The 15,198-nt window shown below is 41.9% G+C and overlaps 1 protein-coding gene across 17 annotated transcripts in view; it reads right to left on the bottom strand.

Moving 5' to 3' along the window:
* Positions 1 to 3,446: 3,446 nt before the first annotated feature.
* CCDC170 (coiled-coil domain containing 170) overlaps positions 3,447 to 15,198 on the bottom strand; it is a 95,845-nt gene continuing 84,093 nt past the window's right edge. For 16 of the 17 annotated variants that reach the window (XM_086318349.1, XM_086318350.1, XM_086318353.1 and 13 more), the window contains 2 exons: positions 8,365 to 8,601; positions 3,447 to 6,228 (listed from right to left, as the gene is read on the bottom strand). In XM_086318349.1, coding sequence (XP_086174475.1) covers positions 6,028 to 6,228; positions 8,365 to 8,601 — 438 coding nt within the window. In that variant the 3' untranslated portion in view covers positions 3,447 to 6,027. The remainder of the gene's footprint in view (positions 6,229 to 8,364; positions 8,602 to 15,198) is intronic. The other variant, XM_086318366.1, reaches the window with a different exon arrangement.

Here is a 15,198-nt window from a genome sequence, read left to right as displayed (position 1 = left end):
AGGTCCACCCTGATCACCTCATCTTAACTTGTTCATCTGCAAAGACTCCATTTCCAAATGAGATATCATTCACAGGTCCTGAGAGTTACGACTTTAACATCTTTGGCAGGGGGAGCACAAGCCGACCCATAACAGAGAGGCATTTTACATCCATTTTACAGATGAGGAAGTTGAAGCACAGGGAGACCAGGACTGAGGGAACACTTACATCCAAGAGACAGACAAGGAGACCCCACTTTCGTGACCACAGTACACAGACCAGAAATGGGGGCCTGATCTGAGGGGGAACCGGTTTACAGGCTTGTCCCTGCGTAAACGTGCTGCTCATACTGAAAAGTGACTGACTACACCAACCAAGCTCTCCCTAGGAAGAGAATCAGAGAGAGACAGAATGAGGGGAGTTGATGGTGGGAGCCAAGGTGGGAAGATATGCAGAAAAGCCAGGAAGTACTGGAAAACAGAGACAAGGGGAAGCCCTGAAGATGCAGAAATGGATGCTAAAGGCTGAGGGGAACAGAGCGCGGATGGCAGTATGGGCGGAAGCAGCAGCAGGAGAGGTTGAGTCATTGTGGCATCAAAGGACACCAGCACTCATGCGACAAGGATCCAGCCATGGCGGCCGCACGGTACCCAGAAACTGGCACTCCAGTGCCTGGATTAACAACTTGTTCCAGCTGATGGGATGCATGACGACTCCACTGAGTTATGACTGTGAGGTCAAGATTCCCATTCACAGTTATATCCACACTTATCCTTACACGAATCTCTCATTTCGTGTCTGATAACCTTAAAATAATCTAACTCAAGTGCCCAGAGAGGCAGAAAGAAAGGGAGTTGAATGTCACAGTATGGGAGTTAATGGAAGAGAATGTTTCAAGAGGAAATGGTCAATTACATCAAATGTTTCAGAAAGATCAAGTGAGCCAACACTTTAAAAGAAACAGATTTGTTAAGCAAAAAATGGAAGGGCTGGGTGCGGGGAGACAGAGGCCAGGTTGCCAAGGGTGATGGCATGAATGGGACATAAGACCAGAAAAAGACAACAGCACAAACCACACTTTCCACTGGTTCAACTGTGAAGAGAGAGAAAACCAAGGTTCTAAGTTGTGGAGTAGAAGCAGTGACATTTTTTAAGACAAAAGAGATTTGAATATATTCAAATGCTGATGGAAAGAAGGTACTAATGGTGAGGTTGGAAACAGTTGAGAGAGGAAAACAACTAATAGGGCTAAGTTGCTGAAGATATAAGAAGCCAGGTAGAGGGAATAACCCAAGGCAGGAGGAGAGAAGGAGGCACAGATGGGTGGGCACATGTACTGGGCTATGTTCGGATCAGATATTAAAGGTATTTCCTGTAATGACTTCTATTTTCTGGGTGAAGTAGGAAACAAGATTATTGGCTGACAGTGAAGAAGGAGGACACAAGGGAAGAGCCTTGAGGGAATGGAGAACATTTGCAACAGTCATTTTGGAAAATGGCAGTGAGATCTAACCAGGAATATGGTGAAGGATTACCAATTGGTGCAAAGGGCTCAAGTGAGATCAAAGGCCATGGATCCGGCATAACACTTAGCCGTGCCTTCATGTGATTTCCAGTCTCATTCAGTGAGGCAGGAAAAGCAGCAAAAACATTGCTAGTTGGGATTAATTCCAAGTTAAGGGAAGAAGGGCAAGGGAACAAGAAGTTTAAGGTATTAGGAAGAGAATGATTGAGGAAATATCTTGGCTAGCTCCAGATGAAGACTACCAAGTCTAGTAGGGAGAAAAATATGAGGACCAAGGGATCGCAAAGAACAGCTATTTGGGAGTAAAAGATGGAGTTCTGGGATATAAGAGGTTCTGGAGAATTTAAGATTTCAGAGGTGAAGTTCTAGGTGACTAGAAGATCCTCAATTTGGCCATGTGCAATAGATTGTGCTGTCTGTCCTTCCAGCTTCTCTTTCTCTGGGGAGCTTTCTATTTTTACACGTGGTTCTTGTTGAACAGATTATCCTGGAGCTTCACCCCACCCTCACTGCAGGGGCTGGCACGGGTGCAAGTCAGTGAGCTTACCCTTCTGGCTACAGTGATTGACTCAGGGGTGGGTATATGACTAAGAAGAGATTATCAGACCATTCCCTGAGATTTCTTCCATGAATGTTAGAGGCAAATCTCTCTTTCTCAGCTGTTTCTAACTTATGAGGATCTTGTAACTGCTTATGAGCATCTTCCTTGGCAGCCTAGAGAAACCATCTCCAGAAGGAGCAAGTGAGTCCAAGGTACAAAGACAAACAAATCAAGCATAGACACAAGATGGATAAAAGAAAAAAGAATCAGAAAACAATGTTCAATCCCTGGATCTAGCCATGCTGAAGCTAGTCTAACCCTGGATCTTCCCACAGGGCTCCCCAAAATCTCTCTGCTTAAGGTGCCATGCCACGCTAAGTCACTTAAGTAGAGTCTGACTCTTTGCGACCCTATGGACTATAACCCTCCAGGCTCCTCTGTGCATGGGATTCTCCAGGCAAGAATACTGAAGTGGGTTGCCGTGCCCTCCTCCAGGGGATCTTCCCAACCCAGGGATAGAACCACGTCTCTTGTGGCTCCTGCCTTGTATATTCTTTACCGCTGGGTTGCTGGGGAAGCCCCTGTCCAAGGTAGTCTACATTAAAAATAACACTGTGCTCAGTTGCTTCAGTCGTGTCCAACTCCTTGTGACCCTATGGACTGTAGCCCCCCCAGGCTCCTCTGTCCATGGGATTTCCCAGGCAAGAATACTGCAGTTGGTTGCCATTTCTTTCTCCAGAGAAGGTCTTCCCAAGCCAGGGATCAAACCAGTGTCTCCTGCAGTTCCTGCATCACAGGAGGAATCTTTACCACTGCTGTAATCTTCAGTCTAGGAAGTAAGTGGATGAAACAAAGGAGGTAAAGATATGACAGCTGAGATGGCTGAGAAACTAAAGATAGAATGTTGCGTCGGTTTGCTTTACAGGCTTGAAAGTCACCTAAGACAAAGACAGTACTTGATGGGAGTGGAAAAGACACCTCTGAACCATTTTGACAGTCTTAGGTAGGAAGAATAGAAAAGATGTTAGTAGGTAGCTGCTATAAGGATAGAAAGTTACATGTTAGCAGGAGCCTCAAAAGAATGATGCTTTTTATACAAAAGCGAAAGAAGAATAGGGTGGAGGTTGCAGAGGGGAAAGGGAAACATCCAGACCCCACTTGCTGAAGAGAAGTCAATGGGGTGTGTGATAATGGAGATAAGATTGCTGCGGGTGGAGCCTTCTCAGTCAAAGGTTATGTAACCATGAGGTGCTTCCCCAGTGAAAATTAGGCTCCATGTCTAAGTCCTAAATATGACTACAATATCAATAACGTAGACATTCTTTAACAACTTTTCCACCTACCACTCTTTGTCCTTGAATCACTCACTGTTCATCTGAAAGACAAAGTAAAACTGGAAATTTAGATGGATCAGGTTTAAATTTATTTTTCCTAATTGAGATATTCTATGCATACATTCAAATGCCTCAGACAATGATCAGAATAACAACCTCAGTAGCAATTATCACTCAAGTGATTCAGTAGAATAGTTAATGTTAAATATTTTAACACTCTATTTAGAAAATCACATCACACTAATGCATTTTATTGGACAACATAAAATATACATGGATATTACAAAAGAACAAAATCTAACACAAAATTTTATGAAGCTGGCCTGCCAACTCTGGAATGAAGCCACAGAGGGAAGGACGACACCCAGCTGGCACTTCAACAGGGAGGGTAATAGCTTTACTAAAGGGTTGTCAATGTGTCCAAATGACACACACTTACTGGGCATGTGGACATATGTACACAGACAGAGTTTATTTTCCTTATCCCATGTAGACATAGTCTTTCCACCAGAAATTCCTAAAGATTATATTCAAAGATTTTAAATATTTCTATGTGTATTAAAGATGATTGTATCTGTGCTTGAGTTATATATTGGAAATATTATATAAATGTCTATTTGGATAAATGGAATGTAATTCTGTATGATAAAGAGAAAGTACAGTACTAACCACTCCAGACCCTTTTTAATCCCTTATATGAGTATAGAAATAGAATTAACGAATAGAATTAATAAATCAAAATGGAAAAATAATATTATGACAGTTTATGTTTTTAAAGTGATGTTGTTAAAAGTACCTTTGAAGAGTATAGAAAGGAAATGTACAGAGAAAATAAATGAAGTTCATCAAAGAGTGTATTTGGAAAATAATACCAGAGTGAATGTACAAACACTGATCTCCCACTGCCCTGGACCTGCCCCTCATACCCGTCAGTAGACTGTGTTCTGTGGCCTGGTTGGAGCAGAACCACCCAGCACTTCCATCCCCCAGGAACCCAAGAGTGAAGTCGCCTTCTCCACGGAGGTGAGTGTGGTCCAGAGCAGCAGCCACTGCACCTTTGGAGACGTGAAGGCTCTCCAGAGACCTCAGACCTTCCCCTGGAGGAATACACAGCTGCCTCCCCCACTGTGCAGAGCTGGTCCATGTCCTCAGTCAGGGCTGTGCAACAGCAGAATGCATGTGGTGGGAAAAGCCAGGCAGAGATGACCCGCCCCCCAGCAGAGCCCCTTGGTCACACTCCCTCCATGTCAGCTGTCATCCAAACGGTGTGAAACTCATTTCCTTTCTTCTAGAGTCTTCATTTTCTCTTAATGTTTGGGTAGAGTCTATTTTCTTCCTTCTCCTTTAATTAGATACTCATGCTTTGTTAAGGGATTGTAAAAAAAAAAAAAAAAAAAACTTTTTTGGAGGAAAGAAATAAGAATATTGCCCAAAGAGAACATGTTTTTCTTGGGAAGATAAGAATATGGTCTCCTGGAAGATATTTGTAAAACAGAAATTTAAAAGGAAGACATAAAATAATAGAAATGCACTATATAATCTCCATCTTGAAAAAGTTATCCCTGTTGTCAGTACATTTGATATAAAGTGAAAGTCATTCAGTTGTGTCCGACTCTTTCTGACCCCAGGGACTGCAGCCTGCCAGGCTCCTCTGTCCATGGGATTCTCTAGGCAAGAATACTGGAGTGGGTTGCCATGCCCTCCTCCAGGGGATCTTCCCCACCCAGGGATCGAAACTGGGTCTCCTGCATAGTAGGCAGATTCTTTACCATCTGAACCACCAGCAAAGCCCCTTACATTTGATATATTGGTGAATAAACAGTGTAGATTTTCTTTATCTTATAGGTATTTTACGTTAAAGTTTTTATTTTTCAAGTACAGAGCTCAGCTCTGTTCAAACATTAAAGATTACCACCATATGTGATATGGTTGCAACATTTAAAAGAGGTACTTTTTTTTTTTACAGGACCTCAGACTTACGTGTGTTTCAGTCAAATAATTAGGTGTATGGCTTTTTAAAGAAATCATATGGGTCACACTTATAAATCTCAGTCACTTTTGGGCTTCAATCCTTGATTGTAAGGATGTTTTCCTTCCTTTGTGGTACAGGTAATTTTCACCAGAATCACAGGAATTCAAGAGAAACAGAAAGACTGAAATAACAGAGAAGGTGTGGCCTTTGATACATAGCCAGTGTAGTATTCATTCTGGTTCTGTCAGTAATTAACTGCAATCATAGGTAGGTAACCAAGATCACTTCTCTGAGCCTCAGAGAGGTTATGAAATAAAAACATTACAGTTTCTCCACATTATTATTACGAGAATTAAAGTGGGTAGTAGAATCCCTGACTCATAATAGAGACCACATAAATGTTCATTCCTTACCATCATTTCCAGTTCTAGATAATCTAGTAAAATTTTTCTTGAGTCCCAAAGTGCTAGCAAATAAAATAATAGTTGTTTATAGTGCCAAACATCTAAGGATGGCACTCTTAAGATCCTTTTTTGTCCATGAAGGATTCTTGTAGTATCATCAGAGAATGCAATATTCACACCCTGATCAAATTTCAAAGGATTGGGAAATTTATGAAATTGAGGATTGCATCCCATCTCTCATCATCTCCACCTCCCTCAAGAGACACGGTGTTCAGTGGAGAAGTTGTACGTGGCCTTGTGGGGGCCTGTCCTGCTTTGCAGTCTCATCTTTGAGGCAGGCACAGGGGACAAAGCGATGCTGGTGTGCATGGATCAGTCTTTCCAGACACTTGATGATTTCATAGTCAGGAAGAGCAAGACTCATCATGTTCAAGCCCAGCATCTGAGAAACCACCTCCCTGAAGTCCATCAGCTGCAATAGCAAACAGAACCACATGAATCGAGAGAACAGATTGCAGCAACACTGCCAGATCAAAGGCAATCCAAACACCTGTGGAAAACCCAGGTCTGCATGAGCTAGCCTAATTACTTAGTCTCCTTACTCTTCAGGTAATTCTCTCATTTATAAAAAGATAAAGAAGAAGAAGGAAGGGGAGTATGGAGGAGGCTAGCCTACAAAATTACCTCTAAAGTCCTTTCAGACACCAACTTTCAGCAATTTAATAACCACTTTGCTTTTTATTTACTTTTAATTGGAGGATGATTGCTTTACAATATTGTGCTGGCCTCCGCCATACATCAACATGAATCAGCCATAGATATAAGTATGTCCCCTCCCTCCTGAGCCTTCCATCCACCTCCCACCTCCCACTCCATCCTACCCTCTAGATAACCACTTTTATGATGAGACAATTAATGTGGTAGTAGTAGTAAAGTCACTCACTTCTGTCTGACTCTTTGACACCCCGTGGACTGTAGCCCATCAGGCTCTTCTATCCATGGGATTCTCCAGGCAAGAATGCTGGAGTGGATAGCCATTTCCTTCTCCAGGGATCTCCCCGACCCAGGGATCAAACCTGGGTCACCTGCATTGCAGGCAGATTCCTTACCGTCTGAACTACCAATTAATGTGGTATTGGCTACCAAATCAAGAAACCCAGTTCAGCAACTATAAAGGAGACTCTGGCCTTGATAAGATTTCATTTTCTCACTTCCAGGGTTAATGAGCAACCTCCCTCCCTCCCTCCCATGCCTGTTCTGAAGTTAAGATCAAATGAAACGATAGTTGACTGTGTATGTGTTCTGCACACTAAGAAATGCTTTACAATTGTTGGTGTGGTTCAGTCTGTCACATGATAAATGCTTATGCCCTGGGGCGTTAACTGGGCAATGAACCTCTTCAACTAAAGGAGGAACCAACAGCAGGAGAAGTATGAGCTGATGAATATGGAGGACTTCTAAGTGTTGATCGAATCACATCACACGGATTGCCATTTCACAGCACAATGGACTCTCTGGGACAATTATTTGTCCATCACAAAAGGAAAAATGGGAGTTTGGGGCCAGAGAAGATGGACAACATGTGACTTATACCCCTTCAATTCTCACAGACTGGTTGCTGTGATTCTAGCCAAAAGCAGTAGTAGATCAACTAGAGATGGCCAGGCGACCCCTTCCATTTCAGAAAAGGTGTGAACCCATCCGAAGACAGATGTTCCTCCAGGAGAAGTGCCGTCCAAACATCACCTCCGTGTGCTCATTAACTTCCCAAGCCCTTTCCTATGCCGAGTCCAACATGGGAAAGCAAATGCTCTCTCCAGCCCAATCTCCCCAGTGAAAAAGCTTTCCTCAAACTTTTCCCCCCTTCCGAATATGGCCAAAGCTATTAAATGCTGAGAAGTTCCCACTGAGACCACTCACTCTTGGACTTTGGCCTTCCTCAGTTCTGCCTGACACATGAGCCAAAGCAGAGGCTGCTAAAGAGAAAAAATATCCTGGGATCAGAGTCCTCACTGTGCCCTTCTGGGCTGCAGAGAGCGAGTGAGATGAAAGCCAAAAGCAGGGGTCAGGCTGCCCACGACATGTTTCTTTCTGCCTGACCTCCTGATGGGCTCACCAGATAGCACCCCGCCTTGCACCCAGCGGGCGCACAAGTTCTGTTTTATGGTTTACATCTGGGCTCGGCCAGCCATTGGGTCTGGGTGCCACTGTTTGTGATGTGGGACCGTTTCCTGCAACTGATCTCTGCTGGAGATAAAATTTCCCTCCTGAGGCTGAAGCCCTGGATAACGTTAGATCTGGGATAACTCGAACTTCAGAGGCAATCAGCAAACATAATAAAAAAAAAAAACTCTCCATAGCCAGGACCTGGCTTTTCACAGGCTTTCCATGGCTTTGCAAGCCATTAAAAGGTGAATTGCTTTTCTTAGTGGAGTAAATTCATAATGATTGTTTTGATGCCAAAAAGATGGGAGGGGCAGATATAGATATGTTGGGATTATGTAGAAAGCCTGATTAAATAGTTATAAAGATATACATGAATAAGTATCACACTTTTGAATTGTCTTATCTTTCCAAAATAAGGTTTCACCACCAGATTTCTACCCACCTGCCTTTCTCTCTTTCCTGCTTCTTCCAGAGATTTTTTTAGTGTCTTCATTTCACTGGTTACAACTTCTAGCATGTTCCTGGCCCTCTCTTTATTCTCCTTAGCCTCATGCTCTGTAGTCTCCAGTTCTGATTTGACAGACAGCAGCTTTTTCTCAGCTTTCTCCTTCATTTTTTCCAGTTTGTCTCTGGATTTATTTAGGTCTTCAATGGCTCTGGTCTGTTCCAAAGTTTTAATCTAAGAAGTCAAAGAGAATGCTAATAATTTCATCTGCATTTATTTAGGAAAGCTGTATAAACAAGACAAACCAGAAGTCAATGAAATTCACTTAACAACTTTTTTTAATAAACAAATAATGGAATGAAAAATGATGTAACTGCTGTGAATAACAGTTGGGCCATTTTCAAACTGTAAACACAGAGTTGACCTATGACCCAGCGGTTTCACTCCAAGGTACATAAATCCAAGAGAACTAAAGACTTATGTCCACACAAAATCTGTGCATGAATGGTTCTAGTAGCACTATTCATAATCACCAAAGTGTGAAAATAGCCTGAATATCCATTAATGGATGAGTAGATAAAGATGTGGTATATCCATACAACAGAGTATTATACAGCAGCAAAAAGGAACAATGTACTGATACATATTACAATACGGATAAGCCTTGAAAACATTATGCTAAGAGAAAAAAGTCAGTCACAAAAGACCACTTATTGTATGATTCCATTTATAGGAAGGATCCAGAAAAGGCCAGGGGCTGGTGGGAGTAGAGAATGAAGAGTAACTGCTGACAGATACAGGGTTTCTTTTTTGGGGTGATGAAAATATTCTGAAATTAGATAGCAGTGATGTTTACACAATTCTGTGAATATACTAAAAACCACTGAATTGTACACTTTTAAAAGAGTGAGATTTATGGAATGTAAATTGCATCTTGATAAAACTGAGATCAGAAAGCATATTTACAAAGAAGCCTCTAAAAAGGATCAAAAGCAATTCCTTTGAAATAAATTAAGAAGTGCATATGGGATGGACAAAGCAGAAAGACTAGCAGAGCTCTGAATTTAGTTCTGAGCCTCCTAACAGTTCAAACAAGGCCTACGGTCATAGTCTCCAAGAAAAAGCAAGAATTTGTGTTTCAATTTTATTGAAAAATCATTTAAAGGTAACATCTGAAAGTAATAAAAATTAAAGATACCAAATAATGAGTGTGTGCTGTCTCCTCCCTCCCCCTTTCATTACAACCCTTCTTTCCTGAGAAGGAAGGATAATTTCTTGTTGCATCTACTCCCATCCTGTGGTTCCCAGGGTGAAGCTGAATAATGAAGAGAGTGTCAGGGAAGAAGAAAGTCTGAGAGACTAAATTGATCTACTGAGAGAGGAATGGAAAGAGTCTCCGTTAAGTAGGCTGCAAAAAATAGTCTTGGAAGAAACTTGGGAGGATGGAAGAGGGACTTGTGAGGAGATGTAGGATGCCATGTAGGGAGGAAACTAAAAAGAGAGAAATGGATAAAAGATGCTTTAAAATATTGCCACTCTTGAATGAAATCCTTCTTTGGTTTTCTTTTTTTCTTCCTTTTTTTTTTTGAATAACAATAATAAAGCAACCACTATCGTTTAATTTGTCAGACAGCTGATTGTTTATTGCTGAGGGATTTTGAGATTGTTGTGATTTCCCTAGACTACATTTGGACGCTACCGTCAGAGATTAAAATCTTGACCGAGTCTTGGGGTTAGAGCGCATCTTCACAGAGACTGAGTTCCAGAATTATGGCGTAAGGAGCACAAGCTGACCTGACCTAAACCCTGAAGAGTCCTCCAACACTTCTGGAAAGTCAGAGGAATGGTAGAAGCTATTCTCAGATTGGATTATGACACGCTATGGAAGAAAAGTGCCTGCTTGGGATACTGATGTCCAGATGGAAAATCATCAGATTTATATTGTCTGGGTGACGTCATTAAACTGAGAAAGCTTGAGTCAAATGCCTAAACTGGAAACTTGTTTTTACCTACCATCACACACACACACACACACACACACAACTTCTTAAGAAACTAAATTCCTTTCCAGGCAGAGAGGAAGTTGATGGCAGACACGCTCGCACAAGTTCACCAATTTTTTTACTGGTTCCATGAAGGAGAGAGGAAATCCCTGGGAAACTGACAGCTGCTGTGGGACTTGCGATTGAGAAGGTGTGAGAACAACTGCTATAGCTTGGGAAACATGGAGGAAATAAAAGCAACAGCGAGGGGAAGGGGTTCTGAGTCAGCTTTCTAGTCAATGAAATAGCAGCAGTAGAGCAAGCATTCGCAACAAGGAAATGGGGGCTGACCTTGGAGATCATTCAGGAACTCCAAGTTATCGAAACCGTATTTGAATATAGATGGTAAATCAGTACCAGTATATTACAATAGTATCTCAGTGTTGATTCCTGGGTGCAGCTATTTTACTATGGTCACACAGAAGAATTCTCTTGTTCTTAAGAGATACCTGGGAAGTATTTAGGCATGAAGTGTCGTGATGTACTCTCAAATGATTCCTCTCTCTGTCTTTGTCTCTCTCTCATTATGCAAAATATAACAATCAGTAAAATGTTAACAATCTACATGAACAGTAGAATGTCTGTTATGCTATTCTTGAAACTGTTCTATTTGAAATTTTTCAAAATAAAAACTTGAGAAGGGAGCTTTCCCATGCATGATTGAGGCATGTGAGTATCCAATAAGTAAAAAGTTTTGAATAGATATGTACATTTATTTATAAATTATATAAACAAGAATTCTAAAAATACATTCTGTATTTTTTCAAATATTTTACAAATAGGGGACGTTAGAGGGGCAAAATCAGTATCAACCTTAAAACAAAGTGATCTCCCTTTCACAGAGATACCCTTCATGGGCCAACAATCTCAGGGCTGCAGAGAAAATATGGGGTAAAGAGAGAAGTTTCTGGGATTGCTGCATGGAATTAAAAATGTTGTATTAACAGAAGAGGAGATATATTCAGCCTTTCTGCTCAGCTTGGAAAAAACATTTACAGTGGGCCGTCTACCAAAAGAGATGGAACACAGCTTGGAGAGTTAGAAGCACATAAATCAAGTCCTAATGAGAAGAATTTATAGCCAAGAATTTCTCAAAAATATGAGACTTTATCACAGTCCTGAGGGCTGCCTGAATTCCTGTTGTTGGGGAGCAAGTTACAGAGTCCAAGCCAAACCACCAGGACAGAACTGGGAGCCAACTTTGGGAAGGCGTTCTCAGCCTCCTAAGTCAAACAAGATTGCTGGGAGGGGAGCAGGGCAAATGGGTTTCTTAATCCAACTAAGGGAGCTTCTCAGAGCCAGCCCAGAGTTCAGTGAGAGTCTGTGTCCCTCAGTTTTCCCAGTGGGTCTGAGATGGTCATAAACAGGACCGATGCACCATGCAGACCCCAGCCAGGATGGATCACATTCTGAGAGTTTCCCTTCTGGTGAATAACGTATCTGGCATCTGCCTCCTGGAGGAAAAGCATTTCAAATCTGGTGAACGATTCTCTGTTGTGTTATAAGGGCCAAGGGCTCTGAAAGATAAGGTGATTAAATTTAACATCTGATCTGTTGAATCTGCAAGTGGATCTACAATCTTCACCTGGAGGGTTTTCTGGAGCTTGTACAGAAAATAGGACCCTAAGGTTACAGCCACTATGGAGAACAATATAAAAGATCCTTAAAAAACTAAAAATAGATCTACCATATGACCCTGCAATCCCACTCCTGGGTATATATCTGGAGAAAAACATGATCCAAAAGGATACATGCACCCCAACGTTCATCGCAGCACAGTTTACAATAGCCAAGAAATGTCCATCAACAGAAGAATAGATAAAGATGCGGTACAGGTATACAATGGAATATTACTCAGTTATAAAAAAGAAAGGAGGAATGCTATTTGCCACAACCTGGATAGACCTGGAGATTATCATACTGAGTGAAGCAAGTCAAACAGAGAAGAAATATTGTATGGCATCCCTTACATGTGGAATCAAAAAAGAAACGATACAAATGAACTTACAAGACAGAAAAGAGACTCACAGGCAGAGAACAAACTTAGGATTGCCAGGAGGGAAGGGATAATTAGGGACTTGGGAAGGTCATGTACACACTGTTATATATAAAATGGATAACCAACAAGAACCTACTGTATAGCACATGGAACTCTGCTCAGTGTTATGTGTTAGCCTGGATGGAAGGAAAGTTTGCGAGAGAGTGGATATATGCATATGTATGACTTAGTCCCTTTGCTGTTCACCTGAAACTATCACAACATTGTTAATCGGCTATATTCCAACACAAAATAAAAAGTTTAAACAAACAAAAAAACAGGACTCTGCAGAAGCCCTGAATTGTACAGGCACTCTCTAAAGAGGGTGGGACAGAAGAGGAGAAGGGTTGCCCAGGAAAGCTGCATTCCTCCACAAAGAACCCCAGAGATTTTGCTAGGAGGGAACTATAGCAGAAACCATAGGAAGCTGTTCTACTTTGCAGGCTGAGTTCACCTCCACTCCCCTACCTCACCCAAGAGGTCCTTTCTCACAGGTTTGCTTGATGCACACATTCAAAGCTGGGTGAGTCCAGGGCAATTCAAGGTCAATGAGTCAACATAATCAGAGCTCAGTTCATGATTGGTAGGTTAGGGGAAAAAATATAAACTAAAGTCACACGGGCTGGATTGGAGAGCATTCTGAAGTGTGGGAGGAGCATGGGAAGCAGAGTCAGTAAGCAGATGAGAGCTTTGCTGGTGGCTGAAGATTCTTATTCCTTTTGAGTGTGTCCTTGAGAGACTGCAAGAAAGATAATGGTTGTTTTCCACTAGTTTCTGGTCATCTGACTACCGATTTTTGGCCACAGCTCCCTACTAAGATTGTGTCCTGTAGTACAGTCTGAAAGCGCTCTATTGAATATCTGGTCTTCCTTTTTTTATTACTTCCCAGAATAAAGATCCATCTAAGTGAGCTCCAGGGACTAAGCTCCAGCCAGTGAAGACTAAGAAGTGTTGTACTGTTCCTGGAAAGCGGCGTACTGGGTGTCCTTCCACCTTGCTTCCTGCCTCGTGCCTGGAATGAGGCAGAGCCCAGGTAGCTGGCTTGCCCTAAGAGGTGGTCTTGAGGAGGAGTTATTGCCAGGACAGTAAAGCAGAGAGAACAAGCCAGGATTAATGATGACCGTGAAGCTATCCTCCTAAACATGGAATGACTACGCCCATGCCTTCTTTCAGTGAGAAAGCAGCAAACATCTCTCCTGACCAAGCCACTGTTTTGCGTTTCAGCCTTTTCAGCTGAAACTAATCATAACTCACACCAGCTATGAAGCAACTGGCATTTCATGAGTTATGCAAAGAGCTGGAGTCCTGCCACCTGTTTCAGTCCCTGCGTTTGCATTTGTGCATAAGGCTATGCTTCTGCCAATTAGTAACACACCTTTAATTATCTTAGGTTAATGAAGAAAGAGCAAAGGTAGAGTTAATACATAAATAATGTGTTCATGCCAAGTGGAGGCCATGCTGTGTCATGATATATGTACAAACAAAGCATCTGCAGCAGCAACATAAAGGCACATAGTAGAATAATTAACTCTGTGAATTAATAATTCACTCTTGCTGCTGCTGCTACGTCGCTTCAGTCGTGTTCGACTCTGTGCGACCCCATAGACAGCCTCCTACCAGGCTCCTCTGTCTCTGGGATTCTTCAGGCAAGAACACTGGAATAGGTTGCATTTCCTTCTCCAATGCAGGAAAGTGAAAAGTGAAAGCGAAGTCGCTCAGTCATGTCCGACTCTTAGCGACCTCATGGACTGCAGCCTACCAGGCTCCTCCGTCCATGGAATTTCACTCTTAGACAACATAAACTGTCCACATGTCAGAACCAAAAGAGCCCATACCACACACAAGACATTGGTACTATGCGTTCTTGGTAATGGTGATTTCAGTGAAATAAAATCTAGCATAGTGAATTAATATTGCCCATCTTTGCTGCTAAGTCACTTCAGTCGTGTCCGACTCTGTGCGACCCCATAGACGGTAGCCCACCAGGCTCCGCCGTCCCTGGGATTCTCCAGGCAAGAGCACTGGAGTGGGGTGCCATTGCCTTCTCCGATTGCCCATCTTTGAATATGTATTTATTTCTTTGGCTGCACCAGGTCTTAGCTGTGGTACTCGGGATCTTTAGCTGTGCCATATGGGATCTAGTTATCCGACCAGGGATCGAATAAGGATCAACCAGGATCTGACAGGCCCCTGAATGGGGAGAGCAGAGTCTTAGCCACTGGACCACAAGGGAAGTCCCCAATATTGCCAATTTTTAAATTCTAGTTTTACGCTTTGTTTTGATTTCTAAATTGATTTGGATTTTATAGTGGTAAAAATGTAATGAGATTAAGAGATTTCTATATAGTATTAAGTTTGTACATATGCAAGCAATATTAAAATAAAATTACTCTGGCTCAACACAGGAAGGGGAAATACAGACAATACTTTTTCTTTCAAAAGCAAATTTCTGCAATACTTATGTTTGCCTGCTAAACTAAAATTTAGTAATTTATCTGGAAAGGTCTGCTTTTCCCTGGTCTAGAATTCAGGAGGAAATTTAATACATGGGTCTTTAAAAGAAAGGTTTGAGTAAGCTAGGAGACAAAGTCTTTGACAATGTTTTGCAATACACATAGAAACACATAAAAAAAAAACTGGCATGCAAATTTTCAAAACAGACTTATTCATCATAAACAAAAAAAAATGGAAATAATCCAAATGCCCATCAGATACTGAATAAACAAAACACAGTATGCCCATACAATGGAA

This window comes from Bos grunniens, chromosome 9, assembly GCF_055505025.1.
Source record: "Bos grunniens cultivar Pamir isolate PY7600 chromosome 9, Bosgru_T2T1.0, whole genome shotgun sequence".
Taxonomy (NCBI): Eukaryota; Metazoa; Chordata; class Mammalia; order Artiodactyla; family Bovidae; genus Bos; species Bos grunniens.
The sequence above is the reverse complement of the archived record's forward strand: the minus strand, read 5'-3'. Positions and strand labels throughout refer to the sequence as shown.